Raw genomic sequence first — 25,381 nt, 5'->3', positions numbered from 1 at the left:
AGATTATAGTAAATAAATGTTAAACGGGTCAAAAAATAGACAACTAAACTGAAGCGCTTATCGACAAGTATGTATTATATTGAGTTCGAAGTTTCAGAATTGATGATACGAGTCATGAGAAGTTGAGAACAGTTACAAGAATACTAGTTAACAGAACCACACAAAACAATGATCAGCGCTGCAATTGTTGTATGGTGACTGCAGTTTGAGAACAAAAATAACCTGAAGGAGCCACCATCTATTTTTGCTTATGAGATTATAAATCAAGCAGGATTTAAACATATACTAGAAGCATGTTTCAATTAGATGATAATAAAAAAAGTTACCATTAAGTCTGATGAAAGCTAAACTAAAAACTATAAAAACCAAAATAGAACAGTAACAAAAAAAAAAAAAAAAAAAAAAAAAAAAAAAAAAAAAACTAGGAATTAAAAGTAGATTCATCATCTATGAGTGAATGATAGAATCAGAATGATTAAGCAAAAGTAGCGACTCTTTGTAGGAGGTCATCCTGAAGAGCGACCCATAAATCCCAAGACCGTTGATGCGTTCCGAGCAGAGGTTATAAACTTCTAGTTCACCATCATATCCATGCGTCTTCGTCTGATCTATTATCGGTTGGCCATTCTTCCTAAATCCAATCATACTATTAAGCCCAACGTCGTTAACAGTGAATAGTTCTGTAAAGGAAGGTTTTGGAACACCATTTTTCAACATCATCAATACGTCACAAAATAGTTTCGGTGTTGAATTAGTAACAATACAGTGATGACTAAGCACCACAAGAGAATCATTGATCTTAGACATATTGTACAGCCTTCCAGAGCGTCCTGCTAAGTTATAAGGAAAGTCTATTGCTTCTCCAAATTCTTCACTTGCCAAATCAAACGAATAAAACGTAAGTTTATCTGTAATATTATTATCATAAGTGAGCCAATAAATAACCCCATCTATAACCACCTGTGTATTCCGGAAATGCAACGATTCAGACTTAAGCGGCTTGTTCATCGGCACACTTCTCCAAGCCCCAGAGCTTAATGTGAACACCTCAGCCGTGGCCTCGACAAAACGTGAAATCTTGACAATCTTAGCGTCGCTAGTTTTAGGACACACCCCAAAACCAATAACAATATCGGCTCGATCCGGTATCTCTATACCAACAGCTTTCCCAATTAGTGGATTCCAAACAACAACCAGTCTCTTCTTTCTGTTCACTCGATCTCGAGTCCATCCGTGCAAACACACCAATCCGTGAGAGCAATCGAGCATAAACGGACGCGAAAGAAGTTTAACAGTTGGAGGAACAACAGGGGAAAACTTGTGGTGGGGGAAGCAATCATCATCAACAATGGAAACATATTTGTACTCGGGCAAACATGCATCTACAGAAACAAATTTGTTCCCAGTACCTCCTGTTATATAGCTTACCAGTAGATGTTGCGGTTTAGACTGGTTGAGGGCGTGACGAGTGATAAATTCAGAGCTATCGATCAGAGACTTCCATTGCTTTGAAACTGATCTGAACCGAAGCAAAGATTTGACAGGAAGAACCCGTTTGATGATTTCCGCTTGGAGTTCGAACGGAATGTTGTCCGACATTTTGGACTTGGATTTTGATTTTAGGGTTTCAAAATTTTGGAGACGATGAAGGGAAGAATTGAAAGGTGTAGGGAGGGATATGTGTGTTTGGGTTTTGGGCTTCGTATACGATGGGCTGTGGATCATGGGTCAGTCCAAATATGAGAAATTTGTCCGGTCCAATTATAGAGTACTGTTGTTTTAAATTTGTTTAAGGTGCGGTGTAAAACATAAATAGTTTTTATCAGGGTTAGTCCAAAAAGCTTGTGGTTTGAAGTTCGTCAAGATTTAGCTTGGAGAAAGCTTGCTTGATATGGCTTGGTTTGATTCCCATTTCAGTGTTATGGTATACTGAAATGGGATTAATGTTCTACAAAAGATAGTTGAGGTTCTAGGTTCACTAACAATCTAAAATGTATTTAGGTATAAAAAATAATGTTAAAAAGATAATTTGCTTTAGTCACAAGAGGTATAGCTGTTTTTGAGGAAACACGGATCATTGCCGTTTCTTGCACCTATAAAAAAAACAAAAATAGAAAAATATGTATTCACACACATTCAAATCAAAATCAAATTTAATTAGGGTCGGACCTATAAGCTTTCAAGGTTAGACAAGTGCCTAGGGCCATCAAAAATAGGGGCCTCCAATTTTTTTTAGAACTTTTTATGTAGAATATGTGTATTAGGCCGAAATGAACTAAACAAAAACTATATTTATTGCAAGGCCCAACTAAAGAGCGAATATTAGAACTAAGAGCAATTCTTGGCACATTCCTTGCTAATACACCACAAACATTGTGGATTTGATACAAACACAAATCCCTTCGAACAATTTGAAAATTCAAATTACAAAAACTCCTAATTCTCAAAATCCCATATCGGATCGAAACAAAGTTGTTCATTCCACAAAACAGTCAACAAAACCACCAAGTGCTATGACTAATTGGATTTCAACTAACATTGATTTTTACCATAGGTGATGCGCATGGGCAACTTAAAAGGATTTCTGAAATCTGCAATTTGTCATCCTTAGGCAACTCATCCCATAGGAATATCCACACCTTCTTTAGCACGGGTGACTTGGCCAAGATAAGCTTCACGAAAACCAACCCATTTTCAAAGTTTTTTAAATGTAGAATCTCTAATTCGTTAAGGTACTCCAACGAAATATCTGAATAATCTTCGAGAGTAGAGGAGCCCATATATGATTCATCAAGCACCTCATCTTCAGTAACTGTAGGTCCCTTGTCGGAGGAAGACGAACCTAAACCTTGTTATACTAACCCACTAGCGAGTGCGGAATCCAAGCTAGCAAGCAAACCGGGATGAAACAAGCACAAACACAAACACACAAGGTTCACCGATTAACACTACTTGTATTAATACGAATGAAGGGTTCGGTTACAAGCTCAAAGTTTACAAATCTGTATTGCAAACTCTCAAAGTGTGTGTGTGTGTTTCGGACAGAATGCTTTCAAGAATTCTATCTTTCTGTCTGTGTGCATCTATCTGTTCTCAACACACTGCATGGGTATTTATACCCAGCCCAACATGTCTGGTCCGAAGGATCCGATAGATGGTCCGAAGGATCATCTTTCGAATACAAGGCTTTCGAAGGATCAGCAAGGACCTCGAAGGATGATCTTTCGAGGTCTATCAATCGAAGCATATCTTTCGAGGTGATCGAAGGATCTACATTATCCTTCGATCACTCATCCTTCGAGTCAGACACCTTACATAAAATTTACTAACTGTTGCCAAGTCAAACCAGGAGGACGGTTGACTTGGTCAACTTACAGAACCAACAAGGACATCGTTTACATCGTGACCGAATACAGACAAAGTACAGACACAAGTGCACCAACAAACTCCCCCTTGGCTGTAGCTTTGTCTCGATCTTCGATGTTTGCAGATTTGTCTTGATCTTGATCATCTTTGATCTTCATGTCTTCAAGACTCTGATGTCCTTTCAAGTCTTCAATGTCGGAGGATCTTCAAAGTCTTCACGTCTTGAAAGCAGAAAGTGTATCAACAAACTACCCGTATCATGTAGGAAGTGTGTTGACAAACTCCCCCTTAACATAGGCTCCCCCTTGAGTTATGCTCGTGAATGACTTAATCTTTATGAAATGAGATCCTTGTGGTGTTGATGATGGCCAGCGGCAACTCGATCATCTTTATCTTTTGAGCGCCTTCTCGTCGTGTCTTCATTCCAAAGCTTGTCATCGACCATGTTCTCCTAGCCTTTAGAATCTGCACATGCAAGAAATCTAAACGCGTAATGAGAACAACTGCTTGGAATTGTTAGCATAAACAAATGACACACGGATGACCATGTCACAATCAAACAACGTCCGACAGTTTGAAAGTTTAATAAATTTGTCAATTTCAGTCTTTAACTTTCAAAACATGCAAATTTCGACCGTTTATGAAGATTTAGTCAATTCGGTTTTCGTTCAGGTTTCAGGTAACGAAGACTCGAGCTCCAACATCGTACGATCGAAAATAAAATAGAAATAAAATCTTTTTGGCTTTTATAAAGTTTATATTAAAACACACGTAAAATCTTTTTGGTATTTTTGAAATTAAAAGACAACAATTTAAAATCCTTTGAGTGTTATCAAACGACATCACCGCTAATGTCGTGCTGATATGCACCAAACGACGAAACTGTTTAAAAGAAAGCAATAAAAGTTAAGCAGTAAATAAATATTTACAGACATTCTTTTTGTGAGTTTCGAGGGTAAGAGAATCATATCAGTGTACGGTCATGCCAAAACACTCTTGTTGTTCAGTTAGTTAACATTAAGATAAGCATCCTATAACAATTATCGGTATTGTTGTCCACTTAAGCTCAACTTATCAGATGTAATCATGGCGAGGGGATACGTTAAGGTATGATTTATACTTACCGACCGGTGTTCATCCACATCACGACACATTCCCGTATCAAGGTATGCACGAGAGTTCATCTTACCGGTGAGTATACCGATTATCATCTGTTTGACCGTATGTGATGTGAGATTCTCACTTATTTTTTATTTGAAAACAAGCCCTATGTGATATAATCACTTATTTATGAGGAACTTGATTTTCATATGCATGAGGGCACAGGTGCAAGTCCGTGAACAGGTCAGTACTTCCGTACAGCAGAGAGACGAACTTGACACCCGGATAATTGTGATATTTTATCACTTATTTGATTTGGACATGTGATTGTTTATCACTTATTGAGGTCGAATGCAGTATATAATATGTACACGTATGTATAGTATCATGGAAGATCTAGACTTGCGTCCCCGTTATTTTTCGGTAAAAGATACAACCATGATACCCAGATGATAAGCAGCATAAAGACCGAATATCTCAGAACCTCGGCAATCTATCAAACGAAATTTCGGTACTAAGACCATATGCCAATGAATGGTTCCCACCTGGTCTTCAGTCGATTAAGATTTATATCACCCTGCACACTTTAAAATGATTGTGAGCCTACCGACACATCTTATATAGAGCTGCTTATCGTTTTTCATTTAAGGTTTAAAGAGGTTTGGATAGACCACTGATGTACTATCATTTTCTCTTTTGCTCGCCAGGAAACTCATTTTTGTTTTTCTATTGTTTTTGTGTTTTTGAAATTTTTCGATGTTTTTGGATTTTCAGATTTTTGGATTTACTCCCCCTAAAATCAATAAACGAAGACAAATTTAAAACACAAAGATATTTACAAAAATGATTTTCCGATGTTGGTTTTACTCTTGCTTGACCTTAATGCCGTTTACCAATAATAAAAAGTCAAATCTTGATTTGTCAAATGCTTTGGTAAATAAGTCGGCACGTTGGTCATCGGTGTGGACCTTAACAACATCGATTAGCCTTTTCTCAAAGCAATCACGTATGAAGTGATATTTGATTTCGATGTGTTTGGTCTTTGAGTGCTGCACAGGATTTCTAGTGATATCTAAAGCAGCAGAATTATCAACGTAAATAGGAGTAGTTAGGAATTCAAAACCGTAGTCCCGCATTTGTTGTTGGATCCAAAGAACTTGGGAGCAACAACTTGAGGCAGCAATGTATTCAGCTTCGCATGTTGATGTAGCAACGCACGTCTGCTTCTTGCACTGCCATGTGACTAGGCGATTTCCTAAAAACTGACATCCAGCCGTTGTGGATTTACCGTCGATTTTGCATCCGCCAAAATCAGAATCACTGAATGCTAACAATTCAAAGTTATTATCCCTAGGGTACCACAAACCGGTGTCAGGGTACGCCTTCAAATAACGAAAAATCCTTTTGACAGCTGCAAGATGTGAGGCCTTCGGATTAACTTGATATCTGGCAAGCAGGCACGTTGGATACATTATGTCTGGCCTTGATGCTGTGAGGTACATAAGAGATCCGATCATTGCGCGATAGTTTGAAGGGCTAACAGCTTCTCCCTTCAAGTCTGGAGTAATTCCGTGATTTGTTGGCAATGGGGTACCAATGGGCGTTGCATCAGACATCTGGAACCGCCTCAAGATGTCACCAACATATTTAGTCTGATGGATGAATATCCCAGACTCTGTTTGTTGTACTTGTAGGCCCAAGAAGAAGGTCATTTCTCCCATAGCACTCATCTCGAATTTATCCTGCATAATGCGCTCGAATTCCCTACACAAGACATCATTAGTAGAACCAAAAATAATATCATCAACGTATACCTGTACCAGAAGAAGATCTCCATCTTGTTCTTTGATGAAAAGAGTACAGTCGATAAGACCTCTACGAAAACCGTTGGATATCATTCCTTCACCCGTTATATATCCACCTTTATCTCCAGCAAAAGCAACATAACCCCCTCTAATAGACTTAACGTCGTAGAGAAGCTTCATGTCGCCTGTCATGTGCCTGGATGCCCCACTATCAACAATCTAATGACTACTGATAGTTCCTCCTGAAGCACCCTGCACATGAACTCAAATGAATTAGTTGGAGATGGGGACCCAAGCCATTGTGGTCTTGGGTCTTCCATTTTCATCAATGACAATAACTTCTTGTCTTTGATGGTTGGTGAATTGTGATGGTCCCCCTGATTCAGTAACCGATTTAGGTTTCCAGGTCTGTTTTGTTTTACCAGTGTCTTTCTTTAAAAATTTAACTTCTTGATTGTTTGAAGTTTTAGAATTGTCTGGTTTTACAGCAACAGATTGTTTTTGAACCACATCGATTTTAATTGCTTTCTCAATCTTCTTGACCTGTTGGCGTTTCTGTTTCTTTTCCCTTTCTTTTACAAGTCGAGGATCTTGTTTTGTGAAAACAGATGGCTTACGGTCAGTCTTGCCACGGGGATCATCAACCTTTTCTTTTTGCTTATGAAGATATGGACAATTACGAATAATATGTCCAATGGTTCCACACTCAAAACATGATCTTCGTTCAACAAACCCCGAAGAATCATGTGATCGATTAGCCGATGATGTTGAACTTTGTGAACCTGAGGTACTAGGCTGTGAACTGTTTTGTTCATTTCTTTTCAAAACAGTAGCTTTCTTGACAAAATCTAAGTTAGATTTATTTTCAAACGTTTCAATTTTGTCCGTTCCCGTTGATTTCACAAAGTTTACATTCTTGTTTTTCTTCTGATTCGGCTTCTTTTGAGTTTGAGCCGGTGATTTTCCTTTGGGCTTGGTGTGATTTTGCTGTTTTGGCACCGTTGGTAATTTCTTGTTTCCAAATTGTTTTCGAATTTCAGCCTTTGGAATAGGAGGACACTGTGTGACTGTAACACGTGGTCCTGACTTTCCCAAAAACTTACTTGTCGAATTTTCAAAGACTTTACAGATTAAGGATTGATTAACATTCTTAATGGGAAAATCTTTGTCTGAGTAAATTTTATCATCACCAACAAGAGTGTACAGCAAGTTCACACTCTCCGACTCATTCTCAGACGAGGACTCGATTGCAACAGTCTTAGCGGGTTCTGCAGGGGGATCACATAGAATGTGATTCTCGAGAGGTATGTCCTCATTTTTGGCTACCGCATCAGACTTTGCTGGGACAGTATCATCAGATTCATCATCAGAAGAATCAGCATCCTCAATCACAACTGGAGGATCTTGATTTTGTTCAGCACTTACAAATGTATCTGCTAACACATCTGAATCTGAGGATACTTCCTTTTGGTATCCGAGTCCTGCAGCAAACTCTTTCACATCTAGAGGCACAGATGGTTCAAAGAACACCCTGTCCTCTTCATCAGGCATGGCATCATAATTGTGTCTAACTGGTGGTGGACATTTCTTGTAGCCAATGCATGTGACATCCTTCTTTTCCTTCTGAACATCAATGATGTGATCCAACACATAGCTCGAGCTCAAATAACTGTCTAGCTTAAGCTGGATCGCATCGCTTTCTGTTTTCACACAAGCCATCTCTTTTTGCATAATCTCCAGGCGAGATATATACAAATTAATATCAGTTTGTTTTCTTGAAACCATTTTTGTCAGTTCAGTTTTATCTTTCTTTAAGGTCTCAATTACTGACTTAAATTCTTTTTCATGATTTTCATAAAACATGTTGGCTTCTGTGCATTTTGAGAGATCCACAGTCAACTTCTGATTGTGGATGAATGTCACATCATATTTCTCTTGCAAAGCCTCATGCTTGCTTTGCAAGTCACACCACTCAGCACTCAAGGAACTATGTTTGTCTTGCAAGTCAAACAAACTAGCTTGTAAAGCATCATGTTTGGCTTGCAACTCAGACATGTTTCCTTCTAAGTCAGCACACCTAGCATGCAATCTATCACATTCATCACAGTTAATAGCAGTGGGTTCATCGACACATACCTGACTTGATGAACCGTCGACATTAGCCATAAAGGCTGAATGGAGAGAATACGAAGTATAAGCAGCTTGATCCACCAGAATAGATCTTCTTTGAGCTTCTGCTGCAGCTTCCTCCAAAAGTTCATCAATATCTGCATCGATTGTTGCATTTGATGTCTCACCCACATGATCATCACCAGAATTGGATGATTCTTCATCAACACTCCTGCTGTACCCAGAAGAGTCTTCATCTTCAGATGATTCACCACCACTGGCAGAAGATTCTCCACCACTGGTGTGAACTAGCTTCTTCACAACTTGAGCAAAACAAGCTGTTCCATCGGGAGCATCACCACCCAACTGGATTGACCAGTCACAACCTTCATCCACCTGAACCGCAAGTGCCCGGTTGGTTTGGTTGTTGACGGGTACCAATGTACGCTCATTGTTTCTGTTCTGCTAGTTGCCTTGGTTTCTGAGGGGGTTTTGATTCCCGTGCTGGGCTGGCTTTGTACATTCCCGTTTAAAATGACCCCGTTCACCACAGTTGAAGCACTTTACAGCCTGCTTATCAAACCCATACTTGGTGTCTCGCTTACTTTCCAAGCTGGTTCTGCCAGTACTTTCCATCCAATCCTTTGCTCTTCTCACAGCACTAGCAAAGGCCCACTTGATATCCATCAAGTCCATCTCTTCTTTATCAATCTGCCGGTAGTCTTCTTGTGTCAGATTAATATTGCCAATCTGACCTTCTATCAACCCACAGTACGCGCTCACTACAGTGTTAAGCAGCTCCATGTGTTCCTTAGCTACTTCTACACTAACTTTGGAAAAGCTTGAAGTGTCGAGCTGTACTGTACTTGGCTTTGATTGTTGACCAGCAGATGATGTTCCTCCATAACATGCACGTTGTGTTTGAGCAGGAGGAGGAGGAGGAGGTGGCTGTATTGGATTTCCATACATGTCTGTGGTGGGAGGTGGCTTAACAGGAACTTGCACCGGATTGCCGTACATATCTGTACTTGTGACAAAAGCCGTTTGCAGAGGAGCATGTGGACCTGTTCTTGTAGACGAAGTATTGGAAGTTCCACAATACATTTCTGGATTTTGTGGCAATGGAACTCTCTTCGCCTTTAATGTTTCCTCCTGATCCTTGTTTTCCAGAAGCTGCACGAAGTCGTTGATATTTGTAGTTTTCAACACTCCGTTATACTTCAGGATTTCCAAGAAACTACTCCATTGGGGAGGCAAAGCATCAGCAAACTTTTTCACCACTTCTGCTTGAGTTGTCGTCACACCGAAATTATTCAGCTCAGTAAGCAAATGATAAAACCGACTTGTCATGTCTCCCAAAGACTCCTTATCTAAACATGTGAAACAGTCGAATTCTTTCTTGAGCAGATCATGACGCAATTGACGTGTTGCTTCATTCCCTACTCCTCTGGTTTTCAAACCGTCCCACAATTTCTTCGTAGTCTTGAAGCTGACAAACTGATGATAGATGTCTTTGCTTAACGCCTGAGTGAGAATGGCGTAGGCTTTCTTCTCCAGATCATATATTTTCTTCTGATCCTCTGGAAGATCGGCAAAACTAGCAGTTGTTGAAGCAACGACCTCGATAGCTTGATCAAAGTCTGTGGTGAAACGTATCCACAGCTCTGTATTTTGACCCAGAACATATGTACGGAATCTATCAGCCCAACCCGGATACTCGTTTAAATGCATCAGCTTTGGAGGTCGATTCAAACTTCCTGTTTCGCTTTCGCTCAGTAAGATACTTTGGATACTCGGAGTTTGATTCGATACCAATGCCCATTGATTTCCCTGAGAAGATGTCGATACCGGAGACTCGGCCCATGAAGGCGATAGACTTGTAGACGTGTATTTTCCACTGTCTGGCGCCGGTGTACCCCACCATGAGGGAGTGACACCAGAACTTGTATATTTACCACTATCTGGAGCCGGATTCCACCAATTCGGATTCATGATTGATAAGCAAAATAAAAGCTAAGTGAATATTCCGAAAGATCACACAGCCGAAGGATCCTGTTCGAAAGATCTGAAATCACAGAAACTTGTTAACAATAAACAGACCACACTTCGAAAGATCAACTCTTGTTCGAAGGATCAACAGTACTCGAAAGATTACTGTTGAATCTCAAACAATGATTTCGAAAGATTCAAGAACTCGAAGGATTCCCCTTTGAAAGATCCTTATCTTTCGAGTTATATCCTTATCTTTCGGACACCTGTCTTTCGAATAGATTCCTTTATCGAAAGATATGTTTCAGACTTCGAAGGATGGGTCGAAGGATGATAATCTTTCGAGCCTTCCTTGATCGAAAGATGGTCTTTCGATGTCGAAGGATATCTTTCGAGACCTTCTGACACGATGTGAAAGGTTGGTGAAAAGGTGATGGGTTGGTAAGTCAACTTTCGGCAGAAAGGGATGTGCAGGCCTAACTTTCCCACCAACTTTGAAAAGGTTGCCCAAAAAGGATAACCTTATCCTAAAACCAGTCACCGGAAGTTTAACCGGAATTTTCCCCGGAAAACACAAAGTCACTTAAAAACAAGTTTTCAAGTTACCCAACCCAACCTTGAACACTCCCGAAGGTTTAGAAACCGTTTTTCCGTTTAAAAGTACAAGAAAACCACCAAAAACGGGTGCTAAACCAAATGTCCAAACACACCAAAACTTGAACAAACCCGGTTTTAAACAAGGTAAAGAGCCAAGCTCTGATACCACTTGTAGGTCCCTTGTCGGAGGAAGACGAACCTAAACCTTGTTATACTAACCCACTAGCGAGTGCGGAATCCAAGCTAGCAAGCAAACCGGGATGAAACAAGCACAAACACAAACACACAAGGTTCACCGATTAACACTACTTGTATTAATACGAATGAAGGGTTCGGTTACAAGCTCAAAGTTTACAAATCTGTATTGCAAACTCTCAAAGTGTGTGTGTGTGTTTCGGACAGAATGCTTTCAAGAATTCTATCTTTCTGTCTGTGTGCATCTATCTGTTCTCAACACACTGCATGGGTATTTATACCCAGCCCAACATGTCTGGCCCGAAGGATCAGCAAGGACCTCGAAGGATGATCTTTCGAGGTCTATCAATCGAAGCATATCTTTCGAGGTGATCGAAGGATCTACATTATCCTTCGATCACTCATCCTTCGAGTCAGACACCTTACATAAAATTTACTAACTGTTGCCAAGTCAAACCAGGAGGACGGTTGACTTGGTCAACTTACAGAACCAACAAGGACATCGTTTACATCGTGACCGAATACAGACAAAGTACAGACACAAGTGCACCAACAGTAACCTACATGAAGTGTATTGTGTGAGTTGTTTTTGACATAAAAATAAAAACAAGTAGAATGAATACAACATAGATTTTTGCTATTTACCACTAGCTTAAGTTTTTCGAGGTTTGGGGAGCTTCTAATCAAAAAAACAAAAATAGGTAACGCATATATGTGACAAAAGCATACGCATTCCATACACAAGTATTTCAAGTGGACCAATGTTGTTGGAAGCTTTCTCGGAAATGGAAGAAAAGACTTAAAGCATAGACAAAATAAAGATTAGTAATAGTTAAAAAAATTAAAGAGTAAATTACGATTTTGGCCCCTGTGGTTATATCACTTTTACCCTTTTAGTCCAAAAAAGAAGTTTTTAACATCTGAGCCCCCAACGTCTTTTTTTCTAACCCTTTTGGCCCCTAACACTAAACCTATCCATTAAATGTTAGGGGCCAAAAGGGTTGGAGAAAAAAAAGACGTTGGAGGCTCAGATGTTAAAAAAATTCTTTTTTGGGCTAAAAGGGTAAAAGTGATATAATCAAAGGGGCCAAAATCGTAATTTACTCAAAATTAAAAGACAAAGGTATAATTAAGCAATAGAATTACCAAAAAGATGAAACACCAAACAGTCAGATATTAAATGCCCCGTAAACACTCGAAGAGATCGGCCATGGTCAAATCTCCACTTTCATCAATAGTTCCACCATCACTATTCTACAACAATAAAAAAATACAAATACAAATACGATATTCAGCTAATTTGTGAAAGAACATGAGAACTGGCATTCAAATTTATTATGAACTTACGATAGTCAACCTCTTAAGTAATGGACAGCTCGATAAAAGACGCAAAAGCGTTTTATCACATGTCCATATTTCTTGCATGTTTAAGGTTGTAAGGCTACCAAATCCAATAGACGATGGTTGATGGTCAAGAACACAACCATTGAGATACAATTCTGTTAACTGATGGAACGAGAAGAGTGATAAGGGTAGCCTATAGCTCCCATTAAAGTCGAGTTTTAATATCTTGACAGTTTTTTTCTTTGACAAATGGCGTATTATATGGTCAATCTCAACACATGAGCCATCTACAGGCATGCAAAGGGTGAACTCATTGATTGGGCCCTCGTGCACTAATAGAACTTGGTATATAGCATAGAAAAGTTTACACCTGTTGGTCATCATTTTCCTCTCACTTGGTCTGTCAAACGTCTGCTCTAAAACGGACAACTCAGCCCCATCAGTCGATACTTCAAATGCATCCTCCTCAATAAACACAAGTTTAGGGATTTTGGTCCAATGGTACCTCCATTCCTTAGAGAGGATGCTTGTCCTTGCTGCCTCTTGAATCGGTAGCAGACATAAGGTGCTCTCTATTATGCCCGAAGGAAGCTTGCTGAGTTTATCCATCTTCAGATATTCTTGTTGCCTGCAAAAATAGCTACTCTCTTTAATACACACACAAAAGAAGCCCTAAAATCTCCCAGTGTATAACCAAAATCTCCCAATGTATAATCAAAATTTCCCAATGATTTAAAAGTTATAATAACCCTAAAATCTCCCAATGTATAACCAAAATCAGAACCAAGAAGACTACATTTTAAACTTTGAGTTGTATGACCAGGGGCGAAGTATACAAGGGGCCGGGGGCGTCCGACCCCCGAACTTTTCGCTCAGTAGTGTGTTATACATGTAGTTTTCGTATAGAAATTTTTGGGTATATACGTTTCCGACCCCTGGTTCTATAGAAATTTTTGGGTATATATATTTTCGGGTAAAGCTTCGCCACTGAGGACAATGCAAACGTATTAAATTTCTAGTGCTTTGTTTCTAATTAATTCTAATCACATTGCCCCTTGAACCAACCAAATGTAACAAATAATATGTAAAACAGGATTGATATATATCGTAATAATGTGAATCCTCATGATTCATTCAAAGGTTAAACAGATTAGATTAAAAACAAAAGAAGAAAGCTAATTAATCTTTCAGAAAAATTGCAAATGTTATTTAATAAGTATACCGACCCAGAAGCAGCACCCAACGAACCAGCCACCAGCGTCGACGAGCAGAAGCATAAACCGGAATGGAGTTAGGGTTCAAAATTCAAATATACAATTATTCACATTTGGTCCTTGTATTTTATGATAAGTTGTCAGAATGTTTTTCTAGTTTTTTAAGGATCATTCTATTCTATTGTTTAATTAAAATTGACATGACCCCGGAGACCAATTCGGTCTTGTACAGAGAAAGTCTCCTTCCAAAAAAAAAAATATACTCGTTACGAATGAAACCATTACAAGATATGTGGCTTATCATCAACCTTGTATGGTCAATAGATATGGGGTTTACAGACCAAAAAAGTTCCTTTAACCACCAGACTAGTCTTTTAAAATGAGTTCACTTGTTTGAGTTCTTACATTTTGTTATTTTTTTTCTTGGAGCGGCATTTCATGTATGTTACTAAAGGGCAGCATCAACTAACATTGATCATAATTTTATAAATATATACCTACAAACTAAGGGTGTAAATGAGTCGAGCTATTTGAGGTCAGCTAAAAAAACTCGAAACAAGTCAAATTTTAACAAGCTGGAGCCCAAGCTAGAGTTTATTAATAAGTTAGTTTTGCAAGCGAGCTCGAGACAGCTCGCGAGCCTAAACATGTATTATGTATTTATTTATATAATAACAATGATTATTTATAAAATTATGATCAAACTAAATATGTGTATGATGTTATATATAAATTTAGAAAAAAATATAAATTATAACTAATAAAAATTAATTAATAGATAATAAACGAGCTAAGCGGCCCAAGCCCGAGCTCGAAAAACTACCCACGAGCTAAGCTCGAGCTTTGAAACCAAATTTCAAACCGAGACAAGTTTGAGTTCTCATAAGTTAAACAAGCTTGAGCCAATTTGAGCTCGGGCTTTACTCCCTTGCACCCAAACGACAAGGTGAATTTGGAAGAAGAAAAAAGGAAAGTTAGCGGTTTCCAAGTGGCCATGTGGGAAACCGCCACATGGCGACTAATAGGGATGAGATTTTTTTCCTAAATATTTGTACTTGTACTCGTACCTATGCTGATTTTAACTATACGGTACATGTATGGTACCCTGTTTTATTGATTTCGGTATTCGCTGCTTTCGGTATGGTACGGGTACGGGTAAAAATGGTACTAGTACCGAATTTGGTTATGAATGAATATTAAGATTTATTTTTCGTGTTATCGTACTCATATTGATTTTACCTATTAGGTACTCGTATTGTATCACTTCTCGCACTGATTTTACCGTATTTGATACCCTTATTGTATTGGTACCTGTACTAATTTTACCTATTTAGTACTCGTACGAGTGCTCAAAAGATAAAAAACAAAGTGGTACCAAAATGGTTACCGTAACAAAAGACCGGTATCGATACCCGTACTCGTACCGTACCATAATAATCGGTACAATATTCAATACCCAATTTTATTCAAAATTTGGTACCCGCATTTTCGGTACTGATACGTGTACGGGTAGTGTACCATCTCATCTCATCCCTAGCGACTTCTGTAGACACAAACTTGTAAATGTATGTATTAGTAAACTAAACTATGAAAAAACAAAAAAAAAAACGAAAAAGAGTTAAAAAAGACAATGCAACGAGGAAAAAAAGGAAGACGGGAGCGGGAGGGGTAAAATCCTCAAAAATCGGATGTGAGTACATTCCCTGCTTGGTTAATCTCTTGAATCAAATACAGTATATCTACAAACATAAATTGGAAAAAACAAGTTAATGGTTTCCACGTGGCTAAATGGGAGGCCGCCACATGACGACTACTGTAGACACAAACTTGTAAATGTATGTATCAGTAATTTTATGTATGTTGTCTAGAAAAAAAATTTGCTATCCTTGGGAAAATGGACAATAGGTCAGGCAAGGTAACAGTTCATGAAAGGTACGGTTTAGAATGGGTGGCTTTAAAACCTATTCATTTTGGTACGAGTCAGACCTTTGAACCAATATGTTCAAGTAATAACGGATTATAAACAAAAGAGGTTTGAGTCAAAACAAACTCTTGTAGAAAAAGTATCAGACGAGGACTTCTGTAACCTTGAGAACGATTACCAGATCATATGACTTAACACCATCAAAATATAATCAGAAATTTTTACAAAATCTATTCAACGCTCTTTATTCAACGGCACACAATGTACATATCTATGTGTTATATGCTTAGCCCCACACATGAACACTTCTAATTCATTTCACCATTTTGGTTGGTTGAACCAAAAACACCCGGCAAGGCGCGGTTGATGGCTCAAATGCTCAATGGTGTATGTTGAGAACACTTGTGGCGAAACCAACTATATTTCATGAGCGCAAGGCCGCACAACAAACATAGTAAGCAGCTATTTGATTGGGCAACAGATGGTGATTTTGATTGAAGAAAAGATGCTCCAGGGTGGCAGAGCAAGCTCCTCGCTAATATACCACAAACATATCGAAAGGATAAATGGTAAAAAGACTATGTATCTAGTCTGTGTGTACTTATATTTTTGGAACAGCTTAAATGATTAACAAAGAATCCAGTATTTTTGCCAACAATGTGAGCATATCAACTACTAAAACCACAAAAAAGTCATTACAAATTGCATTTCAAGACTAATTTTGCATTGTCAATAAGCGAAGCTGGGGCTTGGGCCCGTTTACTAAACGAGCTTGTTTTAAGTTCGGGCTCGAGCTCGTTTAAGCTCGGCTCGTTTCGAGTTGAGCTCGAGTACCTCAGCTGGTTTGCACCCCTATAATAAACCAGCCAACATAAGCAACCTATACCATCAACTTGGTGTTGATGTATAAAAAACCCACTTAATAAGGAGCATTTAAATGGTCTGCAAATGTGTGAGGTGTGAACCTCCCTTCAAGACCTACTGAGCTTTGATACACACCCATTTTTTTTTTACTTTTATTTTTATTCAAGACTCATCTTGCGACCCATTCTTTAAGCCCAGCAAATGAGAATCCATTTATAGAGATGATGCTATTCTTCTGCACCGAGAAAATAGAGCCAACTAACCAACCAAACATATAAACACAGCAGCCCAACCCCCACCCTAAACCATCCAAAAATAGAAGCAGATATGAATGAATCCCACAAAACAAAACACACACCACGCGAAGGAGAACACCCGAAAAAGAAACAGACTTATACTGCTAGAAAATGACAAACACGTCCACAAAGGCCCCCCATACTAAAGCTCACGCCAAAACTCACACACAGCAGCTGAATAGCGGTATAGAATCCAGCCGAAACACACCCACACCAAAATACGGTAAATATATATTAAATGGGTCAAAATCTATCAATCTAAATTAAAACGGGTAAAACATGTCAGATTATAGTAAATAAATGTTAAACGGGTCAAAAATTAGACAACTAAAATGAAACGCTTATCGACAAGTATGTGTTATATTGAGTTCGAAGTTGACTTCAGAATTGATGACACGAGCCATGAGAACAATTACAAGAATATTAGCTAATAGAACCACACAAAACAACGATCAGCCCTGCAATTGTTGCATTGTGACTGCAGTTTGAGAACACAGATAACCTGAAGGAGCCACCATCTGTTTTTGCTTATGAGATTATAAATCAAGCAGGATTTAAACATAAACTAGGAGCATGTTTTCAGTTAGATGATAATAAGAAAAGTTACCATTAAGTCTGATGGGAGCTAAACTAAAAGCTATAAAAACCAAAAAAAGAAAACTAGGATTTAAAAGTAGATTCATCATCTATTAGTGAATGATAGAATCAGAATGATTAAGCAGCAGTAGTGATTCTGTAAAGGAGCTCACCCTGAAGAGCGACCCATAAATCCCAAGAACGTTGATGCGTTCCGAGCAGAGGTCATAAACTTCTAGTTCACCATCATATCCATGCGTCTTCGTCCGATCCATTATCGGTTGGCCATTCTTCCTAAATCCAATCATACTATTAACCTGAACGTCGTTAACAGTGAATAGTTTTGTAAAGGAAGGTTTTGAAACACCATTTTTCAACATCATCAATACGTCACAGAATGGTTTCGGTGTTAAAATAGTAACAAGACAGTGATGACTAAGCACCACAAGAGAATCGTTGATCTTAGATATATTGTACAGCCTTCCAAAGCTATAAGGAAAGTCTACCGCTTCTCCAAATTCTTCACTTGCCAAATCAAATGAATAAATGGTAAATTTATCTGTAATATTATCATAACTGAGCCAATAAATAACCCCATCTACAACCACCTGTGTATTGAAGAACTGCAACAATTTAGACTTAAACGGCATATTCATCGATACATTTCTCCAAGCCCCAGAGCTTAATGTGAAAACCTCAGCCGTAGCCTCGGCCTCGCTGTTGACAAAACATGAAATCTTGAGGATCTTAGGGTCGCTAGTTTTAGGACAGACCCCAAAACCAATAACAATATCGGCTCGATCCGGTATCTCTATACCAACAGATTTCCCAATTAGTGGATTCCAAACAACAACCAGTTTCTTTCGGTTCACTCGATCTCGGGTGCATCCAAGCAAACACACCAATCCGTGAGACCAATCGAGCAAATACGGACGCCCAAGAAGTTTAACAGTTGGAGGAACAACAGGGGAAAACTTGTGGTGGGGGAAGTTATCATCATCAACAATTGAAACATATTTGTCCTCGGGCAAACATGTATCCGCAGAAACAAATCTGCGCCCAGTACCTCCTGTTATGTACCTTACCAGTAGATGTTGCGGCTGAGTCTTGTTGTTGAGGGTGTGATGAGTGATAAATTCAGAGCTATCGATCAGAGACTTCCATTGCTTTGAAACGGATCTGAACCGAATCAAAGATTTGACAGGAAGAACCCTTTTGATGATTTCCGCTTGGAGTTCGAACGGAATGTTGTCCGACATTTTTGGACACGAATTTTGATTTTAGGGTTTGGAAGGAAGAATTGAAGGGTCTAGGGTGTATGAGTTTTGGGCTGTTGGGCTGCATACGCTATGGGCCGTGGATGATGGGTGAGTCCAAATATGAGATTTGTCTTGTCTTGTCCAGCTATAGAGTACTCGTATTCTATCACTACTCATACCGATTTTACCGTATTTGGTACCCGTACTGTATTGGTACCCGATTTTACATATTTAGTACTCATAATGTAACACCCGTTCTTATAAATTAAGGTTTAACGTATCATTTACGAAAAACAATCATGTAATTAAGATTACATATGCATTGGAAATTACGGGTTTATTAAAACTTTTTACAATTTAAAAGTATACAACATATCATGTGTACGTTCGTCGTTTAACATAATAACGATACATAGTGCGGAAGCTTATTTCGTGATCGTGTTCGGTTCTTGCTCGTCGCTTGATCTTCATCCGGGCACTCTTGGCAATCACCTATGATCAAAACCAACTTAAAAGTTAGTTTTTATATTCAAATATGAAGTTCAAACAAGTACAGGGGTTAAAAATGACAAAAAAATAACATTTTTCCGAGTTAGGGGGCGTCGCGTGACGCTAGGCCCCCTTTTTCACAGCCTTTTGCTTATCAGTTGCTGCATATTCCCAGCATGACTCGATTTTACGGAAACGAGCATAACTCTCTCGTTTTTACTCCGTTTTACCCGATTCTTTTTCCTACGCGTCTGTAATTTAATTCTCCATCTAATGGAGTTAAAATTCTATATCTTACATAATAAAATTTCAGAGTTTAACTCTTCGGCTTATTACCCTTTTTACCATCTTTTGACCCGTTCGTGATTTCATCTAACAAACTTGTTTGTAGCCCTTGTTTCTTTTGTAAACGTATTATTATGATTATTTCCTATTGTATAAGGTTCAAATCACGGATTATTACACATTCTTGACCTATTTCGCTAATACTTCTATTTTTGACCCGTTAAGGGTATTTAAGCGCGTTCGAGCCTAAAATCGCTTTCGATTACTTCTAGCATTTCATCACCACATTTCTTATCCTATAATCTCCCATCACAACTGTGTTTATGGTGGGTTTAATGTGGTGGTCTGTATAAATCAAATTTTACCCCTCGAATCATTATTTTACGGCAAAAACTCAAATAGTACCATTTGACTAATATAATACCTCTTTCAACTTCTATACGTATTATAAGTATTTACCTAATCATAAAACTCGTTTCCAAACAACCTTTGATGGTCGTTTGTTCAATTTAACCTACAAGGGCGTTTTAGTCAATTTTGGTCCTTGTTTTACGACGAAGGACTCTCACCCATTTTTCGACCAAACTAGCATTTTTAACTACAACGTAATTATGCGTACCTGGCTCGGATCAACATATTGATCCGTTTTAATACCTTGTCTTGACTTACTTGTTATTTCATAGCTTCGCTAATACACGAGCCGTTCATCCTGCGAGCATGAGACTCGGCATACACTTATTAGTTGTTATTTGTCAAATGGCATCAATATTACCATTTGATCCCCTTTTACTCTTTTTACTAGTTTTGGCTTACTTATAAAGTAGTCGTTCAAAAACTCATTTTATCTTATTCTTTTCTTGACTAATTTACCGTTCCACCCCGTTTTACCATTTCTGTGGTTTCTAACATTTGTTTCTGATTCCGACCCAAATCATTTCGTGTCGGAAACCATATTTCGAATATTATCTCCATTTGTATTTATAACTTATAGAATAGATATGTATTCTACAAAAAGGTGTAAGTTTCACTTACCTCACATTCAAGCCACTCGTTCCTCTTCATGCTTGATTTGTTTGACCCGTTTCCTCACCAAGCTTCACCTAGCTTGTTAAGCTTCAAACTAGCATAATAATTTGCAAGATGGTTAGTTTAGTCATTGCTAATCACGACTATTCCACCTCACGTATTTTCTATCAAAATTATCATTCGACCTTGTAATTGGTCAGTTTGACTTTTCAAAAGTCAACTGTCCCTTTTTAATGTATGAAATGCACAATTAAGTTCAACGAACCCACTTGAGTATTTCTTCGACTATTCGGTCATAGCTATTTTTAGGCAACTAATTTAACTACATTCATCAACATAGTTTATGTACATCATAAAATCATCTAATTATATAAAACTCATTCTTTCATTAGGCAAATTCTACGGATTCCATCTATAAGTGAAACCCGTTTCATTATAGCATTAGACATTCATCCAATCATCAATTATAATCAAGTTCTACATATTAATTAGTAGACATCATGATTCGAAACACCTACTTATATGAACCAAAATCACTAGTTTCATCATAATTTATTAAACCCCTTTCATGAAAGTATGATCATGTACTCAATTTCATGGTTTAATTAAACACCTTCCATTCATTATCATGCATGATGATTCTAAACATAGTCTTATCATCAATTTCATCATAACAATAAAACCCACTTAGCTAGGTGTGGTGATTCAACCAAACACCTAAATCATAGCAATTTATTCTAAATCTTCACTTAGGGTTTGTTCCTAAGCAATCTTACATCCCAAATTCAGCCATAACTTCTATGATTCATACATAGATCATATCATGCAAGATTAACTAATTTTCGCAACTTCATGAATGTTAGAAATTCGACATACCTTACGATCCCCTTGACTTGGTAATCGCTTATTCATGTTTGGTTGTGAATTTGAGCTTCATTTTGACCTTCAATTTGTTGATTTTGTTAAACTAGGGTTTTGGAACCTCTGCTCTTGCCTCTGGTCGATCGAACTCACACACACATGTGTGTGTTTTGATTTTTATTATTGTTTTAATTAAAACATTTCCTAGTTTGTCCACTTGTAGTCCCTCATATTTAGAAGTTTTATAAAGAGGGTTAAAATCTTGATTTCTATTCATTCACTTGATCACACATAAATAACTAGGTTAGTTATTCCTAGTTAACTTAGTAGGTTCCGGGGTTATAACCCGTTTCATTCTAAGTCCCGTTAATTTGGCCTTTTTATATACTTTGTTTTCTCAAAGTATTTATTCCCCCTTTTTTTTAATTAATATTAGGTTTATTCATTTGAGTCCTAATATTTACCGGGTTAATTTTTACCACTAACGGTATTTTACCCGTTTTTACTATTAACGTGGTTTGATTACCAAACCCGTTTTTGGGATGTTACACGTACGAATGCTCAAAAGATAAAAAACAAAGTGGTACCAAAACAAGTAGCGTAACGAAAGACCGGTACTGATACCAATACTCGTACCGTACCATAATATTCTGTACGATATTCGATACTCAGTTTTATTCAAATTTGATATCCGCATTTTTGGTACCGATAGGTGTACAGTTAGTGTACCATCTCATCCCTAGCGACTTCTGTAGACACAAACTTGTAAATGCATGCATTAGTAAACTAAAATATGAAAAAACAAAAAAGAGTAAAAAAAGACAATGCAAAAAGGAAAAAAAGGAAGAGGGGAGCAGGATGGGTAAATCCTCAAAAATCAGATGTGGGTGGGGGCATACATTGCCTGCTTGGTTAATCTCTTGAATCAAAATTCTGTATATCTACAAACATATATTGGAAAAAAGAAGGTAATGGTTTCCACGTGGCTAAATGGGAGGCCGCCACGTGACGACTACTGTAGACACAAACTTGTAAATGTATGTATCAGTAATAATAATTTTATGTATGTTATCTAGAAACAAATTTGCTATCCTTGGAAAATGGACAGTAGGTCAGGCGAGGTAACAGTTCATAAAAGGTTCGGTTTAGAACGGGTGGCTTTAAAAGCTGGTCATTTTGGTACGATTCAGAATGACCTTTAAACCAATATGTTCAGGTAATAACAGATTATAATCAAAAGAGGTTTGAGTCGAAACAAACTGTTGCAGAAAAAGTATCAGGCGACTTTTGTAACCTTGAGAATGATTACCGGATCAGATGACTAACACTATCAAAATATAATCAGAAACTTTTACAAAATCTATTCAACGCTCTTCATTCAACTGCACATATTGTACATATCTATGTGTTATATGCTTATCTCCACACATGAAAACTTCTAATTCATTTCACCATTTTGGTTGATTGAACCAAAAACGCCCGACAACTGATGATGTGGTCAAGTGAACCAACTTTTGAGTATATGTAAGCGGCGCGGTTGATGGCTCAATGGTGTATGTTGAGAAAACTTGTGGCGAAACCATGTTTCATGAGCGCAAGGCCGCACAACATAGTAAGCAGCTATGTGATTGGGCAACAAATGGTGATTTTGATTGAAGAAAAGATGCTCGAGGGTGGCAGAGCAAGCTCCTCGCTAATATCCCACAAACATATCGAAAGGATTTTTGACCCGAAGGAAATTCCATCATAATACTATACTGGCATATATTATCATACTAGGTTAGTTCCCCGTGTGTTACACGGGTTGAACAATTTAAACTATATAGTATAGATATTTCCTGTAAATGCAAAACAAAGACAGAGACATTTACATACTATATTGACATAAATGAGTTAATATAAATGTAACTCATCAACTCGTACATATTAATTAATGTCGTGGAGTTCGATAAGACGACTCTAATGTTGGTTGAATGAGGTCAATCAGAGTCTATTTGATACCCTTTGTACGACTTCTTATTTTTTTGAATCTTTGTATTTGATTCTAAATCTATTATTAATGTTATTGATAATAATTTTAGTTATATATATCAATAATATATTATATATATATATATATATATCAATAATATATTTAGTCTAACATATTAATATTATTATGAATTTCGAAACTTGTTTAGCTAGGATTTAAGATTCTATTGAAGTTTTAGTTTAACAATAGGTTATTGAATTAATAATAAGAATTTGTATTAGATTAGATTAAATATTATTATTATTATTATTATTTGTATTAGATTAGATTAAATATTATTATTATTAGTATATTATTAATAATTTTAATCAATTAAATGAGAGAATGACAGGTGTCCTAAAATAGGTTTCTTTTATTATATAGTATAGATAAGATTTTTTTGGTGATAATCATTAAATGATAGGAGAACTATAGACTATGTTTAATTTATAATTTATAATTTTAATCCCAAGTCGAATGTTTTCTTTCAACCCCACTGTGAATCACAAAATTTGAGATTAAACTATAATATGTAATTCGTAAAGTGATTTTAAACTTTTTCGCAATATATTAAGTAATTATTTGATTTTAATCAGTTGTTAATTATATATATATATTATTAATAATTTTAATCAATTAAATGAGAGAATGACAAGTGTCCCAAAACATGTTTCTTTTATTATATAGTATAGATAACATGTCCCACAAGAGGAGATACGTGAGTTAAAGTACCAAAACTAATTAGCGTGACAATCTCATAAGTATCATTGGCTAAGCAATCATATATGCATTTTATCCCCAATGATGGTGCCCTTTGAACTAAAGCGCGCGAAAAATAACATTTTAGCAAATTCAAGTTGCAAAAGATCATAATTCTCAAAATCCCATATAAGGTAGCAACAAAATTTTTCATTTCACTAAACAGTAAAAAAGAACCACCAAGTAACTCAAATTAGTCGGTCTCAACTAACATTGAGTTTTACCACACGCGATGCGCGTGGGGAGCTTCTAACGATTTTTGAAATCTGCAATTTTTCATCCTCATCAATCTCATCCCATAGGAGTATTCTCACCTTCTTTAGTACAGGTGACTTAGCCAATATAAACTTCACAAAATCCATCTCATTATCTGCGTTGCCAAACTGTAGAATCTCCAATTCGGTAAGATGCTTCAACATAATATCTGGATAATCTTTGCGTGGAAAGGAGCCCGTCTCAGATTCCTCAAACAAGTCATCATCGGGGAAAATCTACATCAAATGCTTCGTGTGAGTGCAATTTGACATAAGAATTAAAGCAAATAGAAATGTAGAATACATAGATTCTTGTTGTTTACCTCTAGCTTAAGTTTCTCCAGGTTTGGGGAGCTTCTAATTAAAAGAACAAGAAAAGGCACCACATATTTGTGCCTAAACCATACCCATTCCATACGCAAGTATTTCAAGTGGACCATTGTCGTTGGAAGCTCTTTCGGAAGTGGAGGGAAACACTTGAACCATAGACAGAACAAAGATTAGTAATAAGTAATAACTAATAAGCAACTAAAAGTATGATTAAGTATATACCATGTGCATAGAATTACTAAAAAGATTAAACACGAAAGAGACAGATACTCAATGCCCGGTAAACACTTGATGAAATCAGCAATGGTGATGTCTCCAATGCCATTGATAGTTCCAGCGTCACTCAACTGCAAGAATTATGATATTAAGCTAACTGAAAGACCGTGAAGGTTAAGATTCTATTTTATTACAAACTTACGATTGCCAGTCTCTTTAGTAATGGACAACTCAATAAAAGGCGCATAAGCTCTTTTACGCAAATGTGTATCTCTTGCAAATGTAAGGTTGTAAGGCTACCAAATCCATTAAATGATGGTTGATGGTCAATAGCACAGTCATTGAGATACAGATCCGTTAATTGATGTAACGAGAAGAAAGATACGGGCAACTTATATTTCCCAATAAAGTCAAGTTTCAAGATCTTGACCGTATTTTTCCTCGATAAATGAATTAATATATGGTCAATCTCAACACAGGAGCCATCTGCTCTCATAGACAGGGTGAACTC

At 37.4% G+C, this 25,381-nt stretch overlaps 3 protein-coding genes across 3 annotated transcripts in view; all 3 read right to left on the bottom strand.

Annotated features, from left to right (window-relative positions):
* Positions 1-25,381, bottom strand: part of LOC110867740 (F-box/FBD/LRR-repeat protein At1g13570-like) — a 51,013-nt gene that overhangs the window by 4,329 nt on the left and 21,303 nt on the right. The gene's annotated exons all lie outside the window — the stretch shown is intronic.
* On the bottom strand, positions 418-18,678 carry LOC110866416 (F-box/kelch-repeat protein At3g23880). Its single transcript, XM_035975514.1, has 2 exons — positions 17,824-18,678; positions 418-780 (listed from the first exon to the last, which is right to left on the bottom strand). The coding sequence occupies exons 1-2, from the start codon at positions 18,637-18,639 to the stop codon at positions 448-450; spliced, it is 1,149 nt and encodes a 382-aa protein (XP_035831407.1). The 5' UTR covers positions 18,640-18,678; the 3' UTR covers positions 418-447.
* On the bottom strand, positions 11,740-13,224 carry LOC118480539 (F-box/FBD/LRR-repeat protein At1g13570-like). Its single transcript, XM_035975515.1, has 3 exons — positions 12,510-13,224; positions 12,309-12,416; positions 11,740-11,960 (listed from the first exon to the last, which is right to left on the bottom strand). The coding sequence occupies exons 1-2, from the start codon at positions 13,113-13,115 to the stop codon at positions 12,339-12,341; spliced, it is 684 nt and encodes a 227-aa protein (XP_035831408.1). The 5' UTR covers positions 13,116-13,224; the 3' UTR covers positions 11,740-11,960; positions 12,309-12,338.

Source organism: Helianthus annuus, chromosome 7, assembly GCF_002127325.2.
Source record: "Helianthus annuus cultivar XRQ/B chromosome 7, HanXRQr2.0-SUNRISE, whole genome shotgun sequence".
Taxonomy (NCBI): domain Eukaryota; kingdom Viridiplantae; phylum Streptophyta; class Magnoliopsida; order Asterales; family Asteraceae; genus Helianthus; species Helianthus annuus.
Note: the sequence above shows the minus strand (reverse complement) of the source record. Positions and strands in the feature narration are given on the sequence as shown.